A 17,265-nucleotide genomic window follows, 5' to 3' on the forward strand; every position below is an offset into this window, starting at 1 on the left:
ACAGCTGTAATTGGGACAGATGCTGTGGTTGTGGGTGATGTAGTTTTGAGAACAGCTTCTGTGGCTGGAGCTACAATAGTTGGGGGGGCACCTGTCATGGTTTGAGGTACAACTGTAGTTGGGGCAGCTGTGGTGGTAGCAGTTAAAGTAGTTTTTGGAGCAGTTGTTGAAGGTACAGCAGTCATTGGGGGAGCCATTGTGGTTGGAGCCAAAGTACTTTTGGGGGCTGCTGTTGCAGGAACGTCAGTGGTAATTTGGGAAGTTGTGGTTGGAGGAGACGGAGTAGTGAGGCCAGCGGTTGTAGTTTTTGTAGTAGATGTTGCGGCTTTGGTTGTTGAGAGTGCTCTAGTTGTTGTTGGGGCTGCAGTTGTAATCTGGCCTAAGGTTGTAGTCCGGGCTGCAGTTGTTGTTGGCGCTGCAGTTGTACTGGGGGCTACCGTTGTTGTGTGTTGGGGTAAGTCTTTAGATACTTCAATAGAGCTTGCTGTAATATTGAGGTCTGAGACAGTTACGTTTTCGACAGCATCAGACAATACGCCAGCCACCTCTTCCTCAGTTGGCTGTGGATCTGAACTTGTGATATTGAATGTCATCTCTGCTTCTGTGATTGTGGATCCCCTCCTAGAGAAGAACACACGTTCATCACAGATGGTCCTGACTCGCACCTGGTTATGGTATTAGCTGATGAGTGTGCTCAGATACACCTCAAATTCAAACGCGCAATTTTGCTCAAAGCCAAACACACTCAAACACACTCACACACATACAAGCACAAACAGTTTATTGGCATGACACAGAATGGAAGAATCTGAAATTACCTGAATTGTAAGACAATCAGTTTGACGAAGGATGGAAAATGACGTTTGAAGAGGGGCTCAAGCTGAAAACAGGAGGTTGGTTATTGACAAAAAACACTATGACAAACAGATTTTAATCATATGTAAGAATGAACTGAACTTCATTAAGTGAAAATGGACTTGTTTTTAACATTAGGAAAAAAGAAGAAAAAACTAACTGGAATGTAATGTTCTTTATACCTCAGGGGATAATTCAGATTTGTCAGTTCAGACTCACCAGATCCCTGATCAATTTTTCTCTCTTCTGAAAAGCTTGGGAAGCACGATTTGCAAAATCAGCTTGAAAGGCGTCCCTGGAAATAAACACCAGGTACAAAATGAAGGGTGTCGTCGGGCCTACAGTTGTTGTTGAGGCTGAGGTTGTGGTTGGGGCTGCTGTTGTAGTTGGGTTTTTAGTTGTAGTCACGGCTGCAGTTGTAGTTGGGCTATTCGTTTTCGTTGTGGTTGTAGTGGGAGATGCAGTTGTAGTTTTGGTTGTGGTTGTAGTGGGGGCTGCAGTTGTAGTTAGGGTGGCGGCTGTAGCCGGAGCTGCACTTATATGTGAGGTTTTCATTGTGGGGGCTCTGGTTGTAGTTGGCACTGCAGTTGTTGTTGAGTCTGCGATTGTAGTTGGGGCTGATATTGTTTTGGGAGCTGCTGTTGTAGTTGGGGCTGATGTTGATGTTGGTGGTGCAGTTGCAGGTGGGGTTTCAGTTGTAGTCGCAGCTGAACTTGTAGTTGGGGTTGCGGTTGTAGTTGGGGCTGCAGTTGAATTTGTGGCAGTGGCTATTGTGGGGACCGTGGTTGTAGTTGGGACTACTGTTATAGTTTGGGTTTTAGTTGTAGTCTGGGCTGCAGTTGTTGTTGCTGTTGTTGTTGAGGCTACTGTTGTGATTGGGGCTTTACTTGTAGTCACTGCAGTGGTAGTTGGGGCTGCGGTTATAGTCGGGGCTGCAGTTGTAGTTGGGGCTGAGGATGTTGTTGGGACTCTGGTTGTAGTTAGGGTTTTAATTGTAGTCGTAATTGCAATAGACGTTGGAGCTGCTGTTGTAGTTGGGGCTGTGGCTGTAGTCAGGGCTGCAGTTGTAGTTAGGGCTGAAATTGTACTTGGGATGTTAGTTGTAGGCGCGGTTGCACTTGTAGTTTGGGCTGTGGTTGTCGTGGGAGCTGTGGTTGTAGTTGGGGATGCAGTTGTACTTTGGGCTGTAGACGTAGTGGGTACTGTGGTTATAGTTGGGGCTGCTGTCGTTGGTGCTGTTGTTGGGGCATCTGTTGTAGTCACGGCTGTAGTCGTACTTCGGGCTGCAGTCGTAGCTGAGGCTGTCATTGTAGTTGGGGCTGCTGTTGTTGTTGGGGCTGCAGTTGCAGTCAGGGCTACAGTTGTAGTTGGGGCTGTGGTTGTAGTGGATGCTGCGATTGTAGTTGGGGCATAAGTTGTACTCGGGGCTGTAGAAATAGTCGGGACTGTAGTAGTAGTTTGGGCTGCTTTTGTAGTTGGGGTTGCAGTTGTAGTTGGGGCTTCCGTTGTCATCACGGCTGCAGTTGTTGTTGGTGCTATAATTGTTGTTGGTGCTGTTACTGTAGTCTGGGCTGCAGTTGTAGTGGGGGCTGTGGTTGTAGCGGGAGCCTTGGTTGTATTTGGGGCTGTAGTTGTACTGGGGATTGAGGTTGTAGTTGGTTCTGCAGTTGTAGTAGGGAATCCAGTTGTCACTGCCGTAGTTGGTATTGCAGTTGTAGTTGGGGCTGCTGTCGTTGGTGCTGTTGTTGGGGCATCTGTTGTAGTCACGGCTGTAGTCGTACTTCGGGCTGCAGTCGTAGCTGAGGCTGTCATTGTAGTTGGGGCTGCTGTTGTTGTTGGGGCTGCAGTTGCAGTCAGGGCTACAGTTGTAGTTGGGGCTGTGGTTGTAGTGGATGCTGCGATTGTAGTTGGGGCATAAGTTGTACTCGGGGCTGTAGAAATAGTCGGGACTGTAGTAGTAGTTTGGGCTGCTTTTGTAGTTGGGGTTGCAGTTGTAGTTGGGGCTTCCGTTGTCATCACGGCTGCAGTTGTTGTTGGTGCTATAATTGTTGTTGGTGCTGTTACTGTAGTCTGGGCTGCAGTTGTAGTGGGGGCTGTGGTTGTAGCGGGAGCCTTGGTTGTATTTGGGGCTGTAGTTGTACTGGGGATTGAGGTTGTAGTTGGTTCTGCAGTTGTAGTAGGGAATCCAGTTGTCACTGCCGTAGTTGGTATTGCAGTTGTAGTTGGGGCTGCTGTTGTAGTAAGTGCTACAGTTGTAGTGGGTGCTGTAGTTGTAGTTTGGGCCTCAGTAGTAGTTGCAGATGCAGTTGTAGTGGGTTCTGCCGTTGTAGTACGTGTTGTGGCTGTCATTGGAATTGCAGTTGTAGTTGGAGAATAAGTTGAAGTGGGGGCTGCAGTAGTAGTGGGTGCTGCCATTGTAAAAGGTGCTGATGCTATAGGTGTAGTTGGAGCTGTAGTTGTAGTTGGGGCTCCAGTTGTCGATAGGGCTGCAGTTGTAGTTGGGGCTGCTGTTGTAGTAGGTGCTGCAGTTGTAGTTGGTGTTGTAGGTGTAGTTGGGTCTGTAGTTGTAGCTGGAGTTGTAGTTGTAGTTGGCAATGCAGTTGTTTTTGGTGCTGTTGTAGGTAGAGCTGCCGTTGTTGTTGGTGCTTTAGTTGTAGAAGGCACTGCCGTTGTTGCCGTCGGTGCTGTAGCAGTCGTTGTACTCTGGGCTGCAGCTGTAGCGGGTACAGCCTTTTTTGTTGGTGCTGTAGTTGTAGTTGGAACAGAGGCTGTCCTTGTAATTGGGGCAAGTGTTGTAGTCTGGGCTGCAGTTGTAGTCACAGCTTCAGGTGTAGTCAGGGCTGAAGTTGTAGTTTGGATTTTAGTTGTAGTCACAGCTGCAGTTGTAGTTTGGGTTGCGGTTGTAGTTGGAGTTGCAGTTATAGTCGGGGCAGCAGTTGTAGTTAGGGCTGCATTTGTAGGTGGGGTTGCGGTTGTAGTGGGGGCTATGGTTGTAGTTAAGGTTGCATTTGTAGTATAGGGTTTAGTTGTAGTCCCAGCTGCAGTTGTTGTTGGGGTTGCCGTTGTAAGGGGGGCTGTGGATGTAGTCGGAGCTGTTGATGTAGTCAGGGCCGCAGTTGTAGTTGAGGCTGTGATTGTAGTACGAGCTCTGGTTGTTGTAGGAGCTGCAGTTGTAGATGGGGCTATGGTTGTACTTGTGGCTGCAGTTGTACTTGGGGCAGCTGTTGTAGTTGGGGTTTTATTTGTAGTCACAGCTACAGTTGTAGTTGGGGTTGCGGTTATATTCAGGGCTGCAGTTTTAGTTGGTTGTGTGGTTGCAGTTGGGGCTGTGTTTGTTATGGGAGCTGTTGTTGTAGTCAGGGCTGCAGTTGTAGTTGAGGCTGAGGTTGTAGTATGAGCTCTGGTTGTTGTAGGAGCTGCAGTTGTAGATGGAGCTGCAGTTGTAGTTGGGGCTGCAGTTGTCGTTGGGGCAGATCTTGTAGTGAGGGCTATGGTTGTAGTTTTGGTTGCGGTTGTCGTCAGAGTTGAAGTTGTCATCGGGGCTGCAATTGTAATTGGAGATGTTGCTGCAGTTAGGGCTGCAGTTGTAGTTGGGGCTGTGGTTGAAGTGGGGGCTGCGGTTGTAGTTGGGGCTGTGTTTGATATGGGAGCTGTTGTTGTAGTCAGGGCTGCAGTTGTAGTTGAGGCTGAGGTTGTAGTATGAGCTCTGGTTGTTGTAGGACCTGCAGTTGTAGATGGAGCTATGGTTGAATTTGGGGCAGGTTTTGTAGTGAGAGCTGTGGTTGTAGTCTGGGCTGCAGTTGTAGTTGAGGTTGCACTTGTAATAGAGGCTGCAGTTGTAGTCGCAGCTGCAGTTGTAGTCAGGAATGCAGTTGTAGTTGGGGTTTTAGTTGTCGTCACAGCTGCAGTTGTAGTTTGGTTTGCGGTTGTAATGGGGGATATGGTTGTAGTTGAGGCTGCAGTCGTAGTATAGGGTTTACTCGTAGTCGCAGCTGCAGTTGTTGTTGATGTTGCAGTTGTACTTGGGGCTGCAGTTGTAGATGGGCCTGCGGTTGTAAGTAGCCCTGCAGTTGTATTTTGGGTTGCTGTTGTAGTTGGTGTTTTAGCTGTAGTCACATCTACAGTTGTAATTGGGGTTGCAGTTGTAATCGGGGTTGCTGGTGTCCTTGGGGCTGTGGTTGCAGTTGGGGATGAAGTTGTAATTGGGGCTGTGTTTGTACTCGGAGCTGTTGTTGTAGTCAGGGCTGCAGATGTAGTTGAAGCTGTTGTTGTAGTATGAGCTCTGGTTGTTGTAGGAGCTGCAGTTGTAGATGGAGCTATGGCTGTAGTTGGGGCAGGTCTTCTAGTGAGAGCTGTGGTTGTAGTCTGGGCTGCAGTTGTAGTTGAGGTTGCACTTGTAATCGGGGCTGCAGTTGTAGTTAGGGCTGTGGTTGTAGTGGGAGCTGTTGTTGCAGTCAGGGTTGCAGTTGTAGTTGAAGCTGTCATTGTAGTATGAGTTCTGGTTGTTGTAGGAGCTGCAGTTGTAGATGGGCCTGCGGTTATAGCTAGGGTTGCGGTTGTAGTTGGGGCAGTTGTTGTAGTCTGGGCTGCAGTTGTAGTCTCAGGTGCAGTTGTAGTCAGGAATGCAGTTGTAGTTGGGGTTTTAGTTGTCAACACAGCTGCAGTTGTAGTTTGGGTTACAGTTGTAGTTGGAGTTTCAGTTGTCATCGGGTCTGCAGTTGTAGTTGGCGCTGTAGTTGTAGTTAGAAGAGCGGTTGTTTTTGGTGCTGGAGTTGTTGATAGGGCTGCAGTTGTTGTTGGGGAGACAGTTGTAGATGGTGCTGCAATTGTAGCTGGGGTTGGAGGTTTTGGGCTTGTAGTTGTAGTTAGTGCTGTAGCTGCAGTTGGGACTGTGGTTGTTGTCAGTGCTTTAGTTGTAGTAGGTGTTGTAGTTGTTGTTGGAGCTGATGTTGTAGTTGGGGCTGCAGTTGTTGTCAGTGCTGCAGTTGTTGTTTGGGCTGCATTAATTGTATGTTCTGCAGTAGTAGTGTGTGCTGCTGTAGTAGTGGCTGCTTCAGTGGTATTTGGGGCTGCAGTAGTAGTGGGCACTGCAATTGTAGTTGGAGCTGCAGTTGTTGTTTGATCTGCATTTGTTGTTGGTGCTGCAGTTGTGGATAGGTCTGAAGTTGTAGTTGGGGCTGGTGTAGTTGGGCTTTCAGTTGTAGTTTTAGGTGCAGTTATTGTTGGTGCAGTTAGGGCTGTCGTTGTAGTGGGGGCTCTTGTTGTAGTGGGAGCTTTTGTTGTAGTTCGGGCTTTAGTTTTAATGGGGACTGTGGTTGTAGTTTGGGCTACTGTTGTTGTTGGGGCTCTTGATGTAGCCTTAATAGCAGTTGTTGTTTGAACTATTGTTGTTGTTGGTGCTGCAGTTGCAGTCAAGGCTGCAGTTGTTGTCTGGGCTGCAATTGTAATCGGGGATGTCGTTGCAGTTTGGGCTGCAGTTGTATTTGGGGCTGTGGTTGAAGTGGGGGCTGCGGTTGTATTTGGGGCATCAGTTGTACTTGGGGTTGTAGAAATAGTGGGGACTGTGGTTGTAGTTTGGGCTGCAGTCGTAGTTGAGGCTGTGGTTATAGTGGGAGTTGTTGTTGTTGTTGGGGCTGTAGTTGTAGGGGGATCTGTTGCTGTAGTTGAGGCTGGTGTTGTTGGGGCTTTTATTGTAGTTCGGACTGCGGTTGCAGTTGGGGCTTCGGTTGTAGTTGATGCCTCAGTTGTAGTTTCTGCTGCAATTGTTTTTGGAGCTGCGGTTATAGTTTGGGTTGTGGTTTTAGTCAGTGCTGCAGTTGTAGTTGAGGCTGTGATTGTAGTGGGACCTGTGGTTGTAGTTAGGGCACCAGTTGTAGTTGGCGCTGCAGTTGCACTAGGGACTGTGATTGTAGTTGGCGCAACCGTTGTTGTTGGGCCTTCTGTTGTCGTTGGTATTGTGCTCGTATTTGGGCTTGAATCTCTAGTTGAAGCTGTGGTTGTAGGGGGATTTGTGGTTGTTTTTGGGGCTGTCGTTGTTTTGATTGGCGTTGTACTTGGGGCTGCTGTTGTAGTTGGGGCTTTTGTTGTTGTCGGGGCTAAAGTTGTTGTTGGGACTTTGGTTGTAGTTTGGGCTGCAGTTGTAGTTTCTGCTGCTGTTGTTTTTGTGGCTGAGGTTGTAGTTGGGGCTGCAGTTGGAGTTTCCTCTTCTGTCGTTTTTGGGGCTGTGGTTGTAGTCAAGGGTACAGTTGTAGTTGAGTCTGTGATTGTAGTAGCAGCTGTGGTTGTAGTTCGGGAATCAGTCGTAGTTGGCACTGTAGCTGCAATAGTGACTGTGGTTGTGGTTGGGGCAATTGTTTTAGTTTGGGCTACGTTTGATGTCAGGCCTTCAGTTGTAGTTAGGCTTGTGGTCCTACTGGGGGCTGTAGTTGTAGTTGGGCTTGCAGTTGTAGTTGACTTAGTGGTTGTGGTGGGATTTGTGGTTGTTTTTTGGGCTGTAGTTGTAGTGGCGACTGTAATTGTAGTTCGGACTGAAGTTGTTGTCTGGGCTTCGGTTTTAGTTGGGGCTGCAGTTGTAGTTTCTGCTGCTGTTATTTTCGGGGCTGCAGTTGTAGTTTCTGCTGCTGTTGTTTTTGTGGCTGTGGTTGTAGTTGGTGCTGTAGTTGCACTTGGGACTGTGATTGTAGTTGGGGGAACAGTTGTAGTTGGGGTTACAGTTGTTCTCAGGGCTTCAGTTTTAGTTGGGCTTTTCATTGTAGTGGGGCCTCTGGTTGTAGTTGGGACTGCAGTTGTAGTTTCTGCTGCTGTCATTGTTGGGGCTGCGGTTGTAGTTGGGGCTGCAGTTGTAGTTGGGGATGAAGTTGTACTTTGAGCTGTGGTTGTAGTGGGGGCTGTGGTTGAAGTGGGCGATATGGTTGTAGTTGGGGCTGCAGTTGTAGTGGGTGCTGCAGTTGTAGTTGGAGCTGTGGTTGTTGTTGTGCCAGCAGCTGTTGTTTGTGTTGTAATTGATGCTCTTGTTGTAGTCAGGGCTGCAGTTGTAATAGGCGCTGCAGTTGTTGGAGTTTTAGTTGTAGTCACGGCTGCAGTTGTAGATGGGGTTGCGATTGTAGTCAGGGTTGCTGATGTTGTCTGGGCTGCAGTTGTTGTTGCGGCTGCAGTTGTAGTTGGAGTTTTAGTTGTAGTCACGGCTGCAGTTGTTGTTGGGGCTGCAGTTGTAGTTGGGGTTGACTTTGCAGTTTGTGCTGCAATTGTACTTGGGGCTATAGTTGATCTGTGGACTGTGGTGGTAGTTGGGGTTGCAGTTGTAGTGGGTGCTGCAGTTGTAGTTGGAGCTGTGGTTGTTGTTGTGCCAGCAGTTGTTGTTTGTGTTGTAGTTGGTGCTCTTGTTGTAGTCAGGGCTGGAGTTGTAGTAGGCGCTGCAGTTGTTGGAGTTTTAGTTGTAGTTGAGGCTGTAGTTGTCGTTAGGGCTGCTGTTGTCATTGGGGCTGCAGTTGTTGGGGCTTTTGTTGTAGTCGTGTCGGCCGTTTGAGTTGAGGCTATAGTTGTTGGTACTGCAGTTATAGTCTGGGCTGCAGTTGTAGTGGGGGCTGCAGATGTAGATAGGGCTGTGGTTGTCTTTTGGGTTGCTGTTATAGTTTCCGCTCTAGTCGTAGTTGGAGCTGCAGTTGTAGTTAGGGCTGCTGTTGTTGTCAGGGCCTCAGTTGTAGTTGGGCTTGTGGTTGTAGTGGGGGATGTACTCATAGCTTGGCTTGCAGTTGTTGTTGAGTCTGTGTTTGTAGTGGGTGTTGTTGTTGTTGTGGGGGCTGTAGTTGTAGTGGGGACCGTTGTTGTAGTTGGGGCTGGTGTTGTTTTTGGGGCTGCAGTTGTAGTTGGGGCTGTGGTTCTAGTAGGGGCTGTAGTTGATTTCAGAGCTTCAGTTGAAATTGAGGCTGTGTTTGTGGTGAGAGCCATACTTGTAGTTGGGATTGCAGCTGTAGTTGGGCCTGCAGTTGTGGATGGGGTTTTCATTGTAGTTTGGGCTTCAGTTGTAGTTGAGGCTGTAGTTGTTGTTGGGACAGTAGTTGTAGATAAGGCTGCAGTTGTAGTGGGTGCTGCAGTTGTAGTTGGAGCTGTGGTTGTTGTTGTGCCAGCAGCTGTTGTTTGTGTTGTAGTTGGTGCTCTTGTTGTAGTCAGGGCTGCAGATGTAATAGGCGCTGCAGTTGTTGGAGTTTTAGTTGTAGTCACGGCTGCAGTTGTAGATGGGGTTGCGATTGTAGTCGGGGTTGCTGATGTTGTCTGGGCTGCAGTTGTTGTTGGGGCTGCAGTTGTAGTTGGAGTTTTAGTTGTAGTCACGGCTGCAGTTGTTGTTGGGGTTTCGATTGTAGTCGGGGTTGCTGATGTTGTCTGGGCTGCAGTTGTTGTTGCGGCTGCAGTTGTAGTTGGAGTTTTAATTGTAGTCACCTCTGCAAGTGTTGTTGGGGTTGCAGTTGAAGTGGGGGTTTCAGTTGTAGTTGGGGTTTTAGTTGTTGTTGCGGCTGCAGTTGTAGTTGGGGCTGTGGTTCTAGTAGGGGCTGTGGTTGATGTCAGAGCTTCAGTTGAAATTGAGGCTGTGTTTGTGGTGAGAGCCATACTTGTAGTTGCGATTGCAGTTGTAGTTGGGGCTACAGTTGTGGGTGGGGTTTTCATTGTAGTTTGGGCTTCAGTTGTAGTTGAGGCTGTAGTTGTCGTTGGGGCTACTGTTGTCGTTGGGGCTGCAGTTGTTGGGGCTTTTGTTGTAGTCGTGTCGGCAGTTTGAGTTGAGGCTATAGTTGTTGGTACTGCAGTTATAGTCTGGGCTGCAGTTGTAGTGGGGGCTGCAGATGTAGATAGGGCTGTGGTTGTCGTTTGGGCTGCTGTTATAGTTTCCGCTGCAGTCGTAGTTGGAGCTGCAGTTGTAGTTAGGGCTGCTGTTGTTGTCAGGGCCTCAGTTTTACTTGGGCTTGTGGTTGTAGTGAGATCCTTGGTTGTAGTTTGGGCTGCAGTTGTAGATAAGGCTGCAGTTGTTGTTGGGACAGCAGTTGTAGATAGGGCTGCAGTTGTAGTGGATGCTGCAGTTGTAGTTGGAGCTGTGGTTGTTGTTGTGCCAGCAGCTGTTGTTTGTGTTGTAGTTGGTGCTCTTGTTGTAGTCAGGGCTGCAGTTGTAATAGGCGCTGCAGTTGTTGGAGTTTTACTTGTAGTCACGGCTGCAGTTGTAGATGGGGTTGCGATTGTAGTTGGGGTTGCTGATGTTGTCTGGGCTGCTGTTGTCGTTGGGGCTGCAGTTGTTGGGGCTTTTGTTGTAGTCGTGTCGGCAGTTTGAGTTGAGGCTATAGTTGTTGGTACTGCAGATATAGTCTGGGCTGCAGTTGTAGTGGGGGCTGCAGATGTAGATAGGGCTGTGGTTGTCATTTGGGCTGCTGTTATAGTTTCCGCTGCAGTCGTAGTTGGAGCTGCAGTTGTAGTTAGGGCTGCTGTTGTTGTCAGGGCCTCAGTTGTAGTTGGGCTTGTGGTTGTAGTGGGGGCTGTACTTATAGCTTGGCTTGCAGTTGTTGTTAAGTCTGTGTTTGTAGTGGGAGTTGTTGTGTTTGTGGGGGCTGTAGTTGTAGTGGGGACCGTTGTTGTAGTTGGGGCTGGTGTTGTTGTTGGGGCTGCAGTTGTAGTTGGGGCTGTGGTTCTAGTAGGGACTGTGGTTGATGTCAGAGCTTCAGGTGAAATTGAGGCTGTGTTTGTGGTGAGAGCCATACTTGTAGTTGGGATTGCAGTTGTAGTTGGGCCTGCTGTTGTGGATGGGGTTTTCATTGTAGTTTGGGCTTCAGTTGTAGTTGAGGCTGTAGTTGTTGTTGGGACAGCAGTTGTAGATAAGGCTGCAGTTGTAGTGGGTGCTGCAGGTGTAGTTGCAGTTTTAATTGTAGTCACGGCTGCAGGTGTTGTTGGGGTTGCAGTTGAAGTGGGGGTTTCAGTTGTAGTTGGGGTTTTAGTTGTTGTTGCGGCTGCAGTTGTAGTTGGGGCTGTGGTTGATGTCAGAGCTTCAGTTGAAATTGAGGCTGTGTTTGTGGTGAGAGCCATACTTGTAGTTGGGATTGCAGTTGTAGTTGGGGCTACAGTTGTGGGTGGGGTTTTCATTGTAGTTTGGGCTTCAGTTGTAGTTGAGGCTGTAGTTGTCGTTGGGGCTACTGTTGTCGTTGGGGCTGCAGTTGTTGGGGCTTTTGTTGTAGTCGTGTCGGCAGTTTGAGTTGAGGCTATAGTCGTTGGTACTGCAGTTATAGTCTGGGCTGCAGTTGTAGTGGGGGCTGCAGATGTAGATAGGGCTGTGGTTGTCGTTTGGGCTGCTGTTATAGTTTCCGCTGCAGTCGTAGTTGGAGCTGCAGTTGTAGTTAGGGCTGCTGTTGTTGTCAGGGCCTCAGTTTTACTTGGGCTTGTGGTTGTAGTGAGATCCTTGGTTGTAGTTTGGGCTGCAGTTGTAGATAAGGCTGCAGTTGTTGTTGGGACAGCAGTTGTAGATAGGGCTGCAGTTGTAGTGGATGCTGCAGTTGTAGTTGGAGCTGTGGTTGTTGTTGTGCCAGCAGCTGTTGTTTGTGTTGTAGTTGGTGCTCTTGTTGTAGTCAGGGCTGCAGTTGTAATAGGCGCTGCAGTTGTTGGAGTTTTAGTTGTAGTCACGGCTGCAGTTGTAGATGGGGTTGCGATTGTAGTTGGGGTTGCTGATGTTGTCTGGGCTGCTGTTGTCGTTGGGGCTGCAGTTGTTGGGGCTTTTGTTGTAGTCGTGTCGGCAGTTTGAGTTGAGGCTATAGTTGATGGTACTGCAGTTATAGTCTGGGCTGCAGTTGTAGTGGGGGCTGCAGATGTAGATAGGGCTGTGGTTGTCGTTTGGGCTGCTGTTATAGTTTCCGCTGCAGTCGTAGTTGGAGCTGCAGTTGTTGTTAGGGCTGCTGTTGTTGTCAGGGCCTCAGTTGTAGTTGGGCTTGTGGTTGTAGTGGGGGCTGTACTTATAGCTTGGCTTGCAGTTGTTGTTGAGTCTGTGTTTGTAGTGGGAGTTGTTGTGTTTGTGGGGGCTGTAGTTGTAGTGGGGACCGTTGTTGTAGTTGGGGCTGGTGTTGTTGTTGGGGCTGCAGTTGTAGTTGGGGCTGTGGTTCTAGTAGGGGCTGTGGTTGATGTCAGAGCTTCAGGTGAAATTGAGGCTGTGTTTGTGGTGAGAGCCATACTTGTAGTTGGGATTGCAGTTGTAGTTGGGCCTGCTGTTGTGGATGGGGTTTTCATTATAGTTTGGGCTTCAGTTGTAGTTGAGGCTGTAGTTGTTGTTGGGACAGCAGTTGTAGATAAGGCTGCAGTTGTAGTGGGTGCTGCAGGTGTAGTTGCAGTTTTAATTGTAGTCACGGCTGCAGGTGTTGTTGGGGTTGCAGTTGAAGTGGGGGTTTCAGTTGTAGTTGGGGTTTTAGTTGTTGTTGCGGCTGCAGTTGTAGTTGGGGCTGTGGTTGATGTCAGAGCTTCAGTTGAAATTGAGGCTGTGTTTGTGGTGAGAGCCATACTTGTAGTTGGGATTGCAGTTGTAGTTGGGGCTACAGTTGTGGGTGGGGTTTTCATTGTAGTTTGGGCTTCAGTTGTAGTTGAGGCTGTAGTTGTCGTTGGGGCTACTGTTGTCGTTGGGGCTGCAGTTGTTGGGGCTTTTGTTGTAGTCGTGTCGGCAGTTTGAGTTGAGGCTATAGTCGTTGGTACTGCAGTTATAGTCTGGGCTGCAGTTGTAGTGGGGGCTGCAGATGTAGATAGGGCTGTGGTTGTCGTTTGGGCTGCTGTTATAGTTTCCGCTGCAGTCGTAGTTGGAGCTGCAGTTGTAGTTAGGGCTGCTGTTGTTGTCAGGGCCTCAGTTTTACTTGGGCTTGTGGTTGTAGTGAGATCCTTGGTTGTAGTTTGGGCTGCAGTTGTAGATAAGGCTGCAGTTGTTGTTGGGACAGCAGTTGTAGATAGGGCTGCAGTTGTAGTGGATGCTGCAGTTGTAGTTGGAGCTGTGGTTGTTGTTGTGCCAGCAGCTGTTGTTTGTGTTGTAGTTGGTGCTCTTGTTGTAGTCAGGGCTGCAGTTGTAATAGGCGCTGCAGTTGTTGGAGTTTTAGTTGTAGTCACGGCTGCAGTTGTAGATGGGGTTGCGATTGTAGTTGGGGTTGCTGATGTTGTCTGGGCTGCTGTTGTCGTTGGGGCTGCAGTTGTTGGGGCTTTTGTTGTAGTCGTGTCGGCAGTTTGAGTTGAGGCTATAGTTGATGGTACTGCAGTTATAGTCTGGGCTGCAGTTGTAGTGGGGGCTGCAGATGTAGATAGGGCTGTGGTTGTCGTTTGGGCTGCTGTTATAGTTTCCGCTGCAGTCGTAGTTGGAGCTGCAGTTGTTGTTAGGGCTGCTGTTGTTGTCAGGGCCTCAGTTGTAGTTGGGCTTGTGGTTGTAGTGGGGGCTGTACTTATAGCTTGGCTTGCAGTTGTTGTTGAGTCTGTGTTTGTAGTGGGAGTTGTTGTGTTTGTGGGGGCTGTAGTTGTAGTGGGGACCGTTGTTGTAGTTGGGGCTGGTGTTGTTGTTGGGGCTGCAGTTGTAGTTGGGGCTGTGGTTCTAGTAGGGGCTGTGGTTGATGTCAGAGCTTCAGGTGAAATTGAGGCTGTGTTTGTGGTGAGAGCCATACTTGTAGTTGGGATTGCAGTTGTAGTTGGGCCTGCTGTTGTGGATGGGGTTTTCATTATAGTTTGGGCTTCAGTTGTAGTTGAGGCTGTAGTTGTTGTTGGGACAGCAGTTGTAGATAAGGCTGCAGTTGTAGTGGGTGCTGCAGGTGTAGTTGCAGTTTTAATTGTAGTCACGGCTGCAGGTGTTGTTGGGGTTGCAGTTGAAGTGGGGGTTTCAGTTGTAGTTGGGGTTTTAGTTGTTGTTGCGGCTGCAGTTGTAGTTGGGGCTGTGGTTGATGTCAGAGCTTCAGTTGAAATTGAGGCTGTGTTTGTGGTGAGAGCCATACTTGTAGTTGGGATTGCAGTTGTAGTTGGGGCTACAGTTGTGGGTGGGGTTTTCATTATAGTTTGGGCTTCAGTTGTAGTTGAGGCTGTAGTTGTCGTTGGGGCTACTGTTGTCGTTGGGGCTGCAGTTGTTGGGGCTTTTGTTGTAGTCGTGTCGGCAGTTTGAGTTGAGGCTATAGTTGTTGGTACTGCAGTTATAGTCTGGGCTGCAGTTGTAGTGGGGGCTGCAGATGTAGATAGGGCTGTGGTTGTCGTTTGGGCTGCTGTTATAGTTTCCGCTGCAGTCGTAGTTGGAGCTGCAGTTATAGTTAGGGCTGCTGTTGTTGTCAGGGCCTCAGTTGTAGTTGGGCTTGTGGTTGTAGTGAGATCCTTGGTTGTAGTTTGGGCTGCAGTTGTAGATAAGGCTGCAGTTGTTGTTGGGACAGCAGTTGTAGATAGGGCTGCAGTTGTAGTCGGTGCTGCAGTTGTAGTTGGAGCTGTGGTTGTTGTTGTGCCAGCAGCTGTTGTTTGTGTTGTAGTTGGTGCTCTTGTTGTAGTCAGGGCTGCAGTTGTAATAGGCGCTGCAGTTGTTGGAGTTTTAGTTGTAGTCACGGCTGCAGTTGTAGATGGGGTTGCGATTGTAGTTGGGGTTGCTGATGTTGTCTGGGCTGCTGTTGTCGTTGGGGCTGCAGTTGTTGGGGCTTTTGTTGTAGTCGTGTCGGCAGTTTGAGTTGAGGCTATAGTTGTTGGTACTGCAGTTATAGTCTGGGCTGCAGTTGTAGTTAGGGCAGCTGTCGTTGTCAGGGCCTCAGTTGTAGTTGGGCTTGTGGTTGTAGTGGGGGCTGTACTTATAGCTTGGCTTGCAGTTGTTGTTGAGTCTGTGTTTGTAGTGGGAGTTGTTGTTGTTGTGGGGGCTGTAGTTGTAGTGGGGACCGTTGTTGTAGTTTGGGCTGGTGTTGTTGTTGGGGCTGCAGTTGTAGTTGGGGCTGTGGTTCTAGAAGGGGCTGTGGTTGATGTCAGAGCTTCAGCTGAAATTGAGGCTGTGTTTGTGGTGAGAGCCATACTTGTAGTTGGGATTGCAGTTGTAGTTGGGCCTGCTGTTGTGGATGGGGTTTTCATTGTAGTTTGGGCTTCAGTTGTAGTTGAGGCTGTAGTTGTTGTTGGGACAGCAGTTGTAGATAAGGCTGCAGTTGTAGTGGGTGCTGCAGTTGTAGTTGGAGCTGTGGTTGTTGTTGTGCCAGCAGCTGTTGTTTGTCTTGTAGTTGGTGCCCTTGTTGTAGTCAGGGATGCAGTTGTAATAGGCACTGCAGTTGTTGGAGTTTTAGTTGTAGTCACGGCTGCAGTTGTAGATGGGGTTGCGATTGTAGTCGGGGTTGCTGATGTTGTCTGGGCTGCAGTTGTTGTTGGGGCTGCAGTTGTAGTTGGAGTTTTAGTTGTAGTCACGTCTGCAGTTGTTGATGGGGTTGCGATTGTAGTCGGGGTTGTTGATGTTGTCTGGGCTGCAGTTGTTGTTGCGGCTGCAGTTGTAGTTGGAGTTTTAATTGTAGTCACGGCTGCAGGTGTTGTTGGGGTTGCAGTTGAAGTGGGGGTTTCAGTTGTAGTTGGGGTTTTAGTTGTTGTTGCGGCTGCAGTTGTAGTTGGGGCTGTGGTTCTAGTAGGGGCTGTGGTTGATGTCAGAGCTTCAGTTGAAATTGAGGCTGTGTTTGTGGTGAGAGCCATACTTGTAGTTGGGATTGCAGTTGTAGTTGGGGCTACAGTTGTGGGTGGGGTTTTCATTGTAGTTTGGGCTTCAGTTGTAGTTGAGGCTGTAGTTGTCGTTGGCGCTGCAGTTGTAGTGGGGGCTGCAGATGTAGATAGGGCTGTGGTTGTCGTTTGGGCTGCTGTTATAGTTTCCGCTGCAGTCGTAGTTGGAGCTGCAGTTGTAGTTAGGGCTGCTGTTGTTGTCAGGGCCTCAGTTGTAGTTGGGCTTGTGGTTGTAGTGAGATCCTTGGTTGTAGTTTGGGCTGCAGTTGTAGATAAGGCTGCAGTTGTTGTTGGGACAGCAGTTGTAGATAGGGCTGCAGTTGTAGTCGGTGCTGCAGTTGTAGTTGGAGCTGTGGTTGTTGTTGTGCCAGCAGCTGTTGTTTGTGTTGTAGTTGGTGCTCTTGTTGTAGTCAGGGCTGCAGTTGTAATAGGCGCTGCAGTTGTTGGAGTTTTAGTTGTAGTCACGGCTGCAGTTGTAGATGGGGTTGCGATTGTAGTTGGGGTTGCTGATGTTGTCCGGGCTGCTGTTGTCGTTGGGGCTGCAGTTGTTGGGGCTTTTGTTGTAGTCGTGTCGGCAGTTTGAGTTGAGGCTATAGTTGTTGGTACTGCAGTTATAGTCTGGGCTTCAGTTGTAGTTAGGGCTGCTGTCGTTGTCAGGGCCTCAGTTGTAGTTGGGCTTGTGGTTGTAGTGGGGGCTGTACTTATAGCTTGGCTTGCAGTTGTTGTTGAGTCTGTGTTTGTAGTGGGAGTTGTTGTTGTTGTGGGGGCTGTAGTTGTAGTGGGGACCGTTGTTGTAGTTGGGGCTGGTGTTGTTGTTGGGGCTGCAGTTGTAGTTGGGGCTGTGGTTCTAGTAGGGGCTGTGGTTGATGTCAGAGCTTCAGCTGGAATTGAGGCTGTGTTTGTGGTGAGAGCCATACTTGTAGTTGGGACTGCAGTTGTAGTTGGGCCTGCTGTTGTGGATGGGGTTTTCATTGTAGTTTGGGCTTCAGTTGTAGTTGAGGCTGTAGTTGTTGTTGGGACAGCAGTTGTAGATAAGGCTGCAGTTGTAGTGGGTGTTGCAGGTGTAGTTGGAGTTTTGATTGTAGTCACGGCTGCAGGTGTTGTTGGGGTTGCAGTTGAAGTGGGGGTTTCAGTTGTAGTTGGGGTTTTAGTTGTTGTTGCGGCTGCAGTTGTAGTTGGGGCTGTGGTTCTAGTAGGGGCTGTGGTTGATGTCAGAGCTTCAGTTGAAATTGAGACTGTGTTTGTGGTGAGAGCCATACTTGTAGTTGGGATTGCAGTTGTAGTTGGGCCTGCTGTTGTGGATGGGGTTTTCATTGTAGTTTTGTCTTCAGTTGTAGTTGAGGCTGTAGTTGTCGTTGGGGCTGCTGTTGTCGTTGGGGCTCCAGTTGTTGGGGCTTTTGTTGTAGTCGTGTCGGCAGTTTGAGTTGAGGCTATAGTTGTTGGTACTGCAGTTATAGTCTGGGCTGTAGTTGTAGTGGGGGCTGCAGAAGTAGATATAGCTGTGTTTGTCGTTTGGGCTGCTGTTATAGTTTCCGCTGCAGTCGTAGTTGGAGCTGCAGTTGTAGTTAGGGCTGCTGTTGTTGTCAGGGCCTCAGTTGTAGTTGGGCTTGTGGTTGTAGTGGAGGCTGTACTTATAGCTTGGCTTGCAATTGTTGTTGAGTCTCTGTTTGTAGTGTGAGTTGTTGTTGTTGTGGGGGCTGTAGTTGTAGTGGGGACCGT

At 48.9% G+C, this 17,265-nt stretch overlaps 1 protein-coding gene across 1 annotated transcript; it reads right to left on the reverse strand.

The window, feature by feature from the left end:
* Positions 1-1,951: 1,951 nt before the first annotated feature.
* On the reverse strand, positions 1,952-17,265 carry LOC118227510 (mucin-2-like; the record flags this gene model as incomplete). Its single annotated transcript, XM_035418047.1, has 3 exons — positions 1,952-2,995; positions 3,088-7,430; positions 17,178-17,265. Coding segments are annotated over 3 exons (5,475 nt in total), but the record flags the coding sequence as incomplete, so codon positions are not given.

Source organism: Anguilla anguilla, chromosome 5 (genome assembly GCF_013347855.1).
Source record: "Anguilla anguilla isolate fAngAng1 chromosome 5, fAngAng1.pri, whole genome shotgun sequence".
Lineage (NCBI taxonomy): Eukaryota > Metazoa > Chordata > Actinopteri > Anguilliformes > Anguillidae > Anguilla > Anguilla anguilla.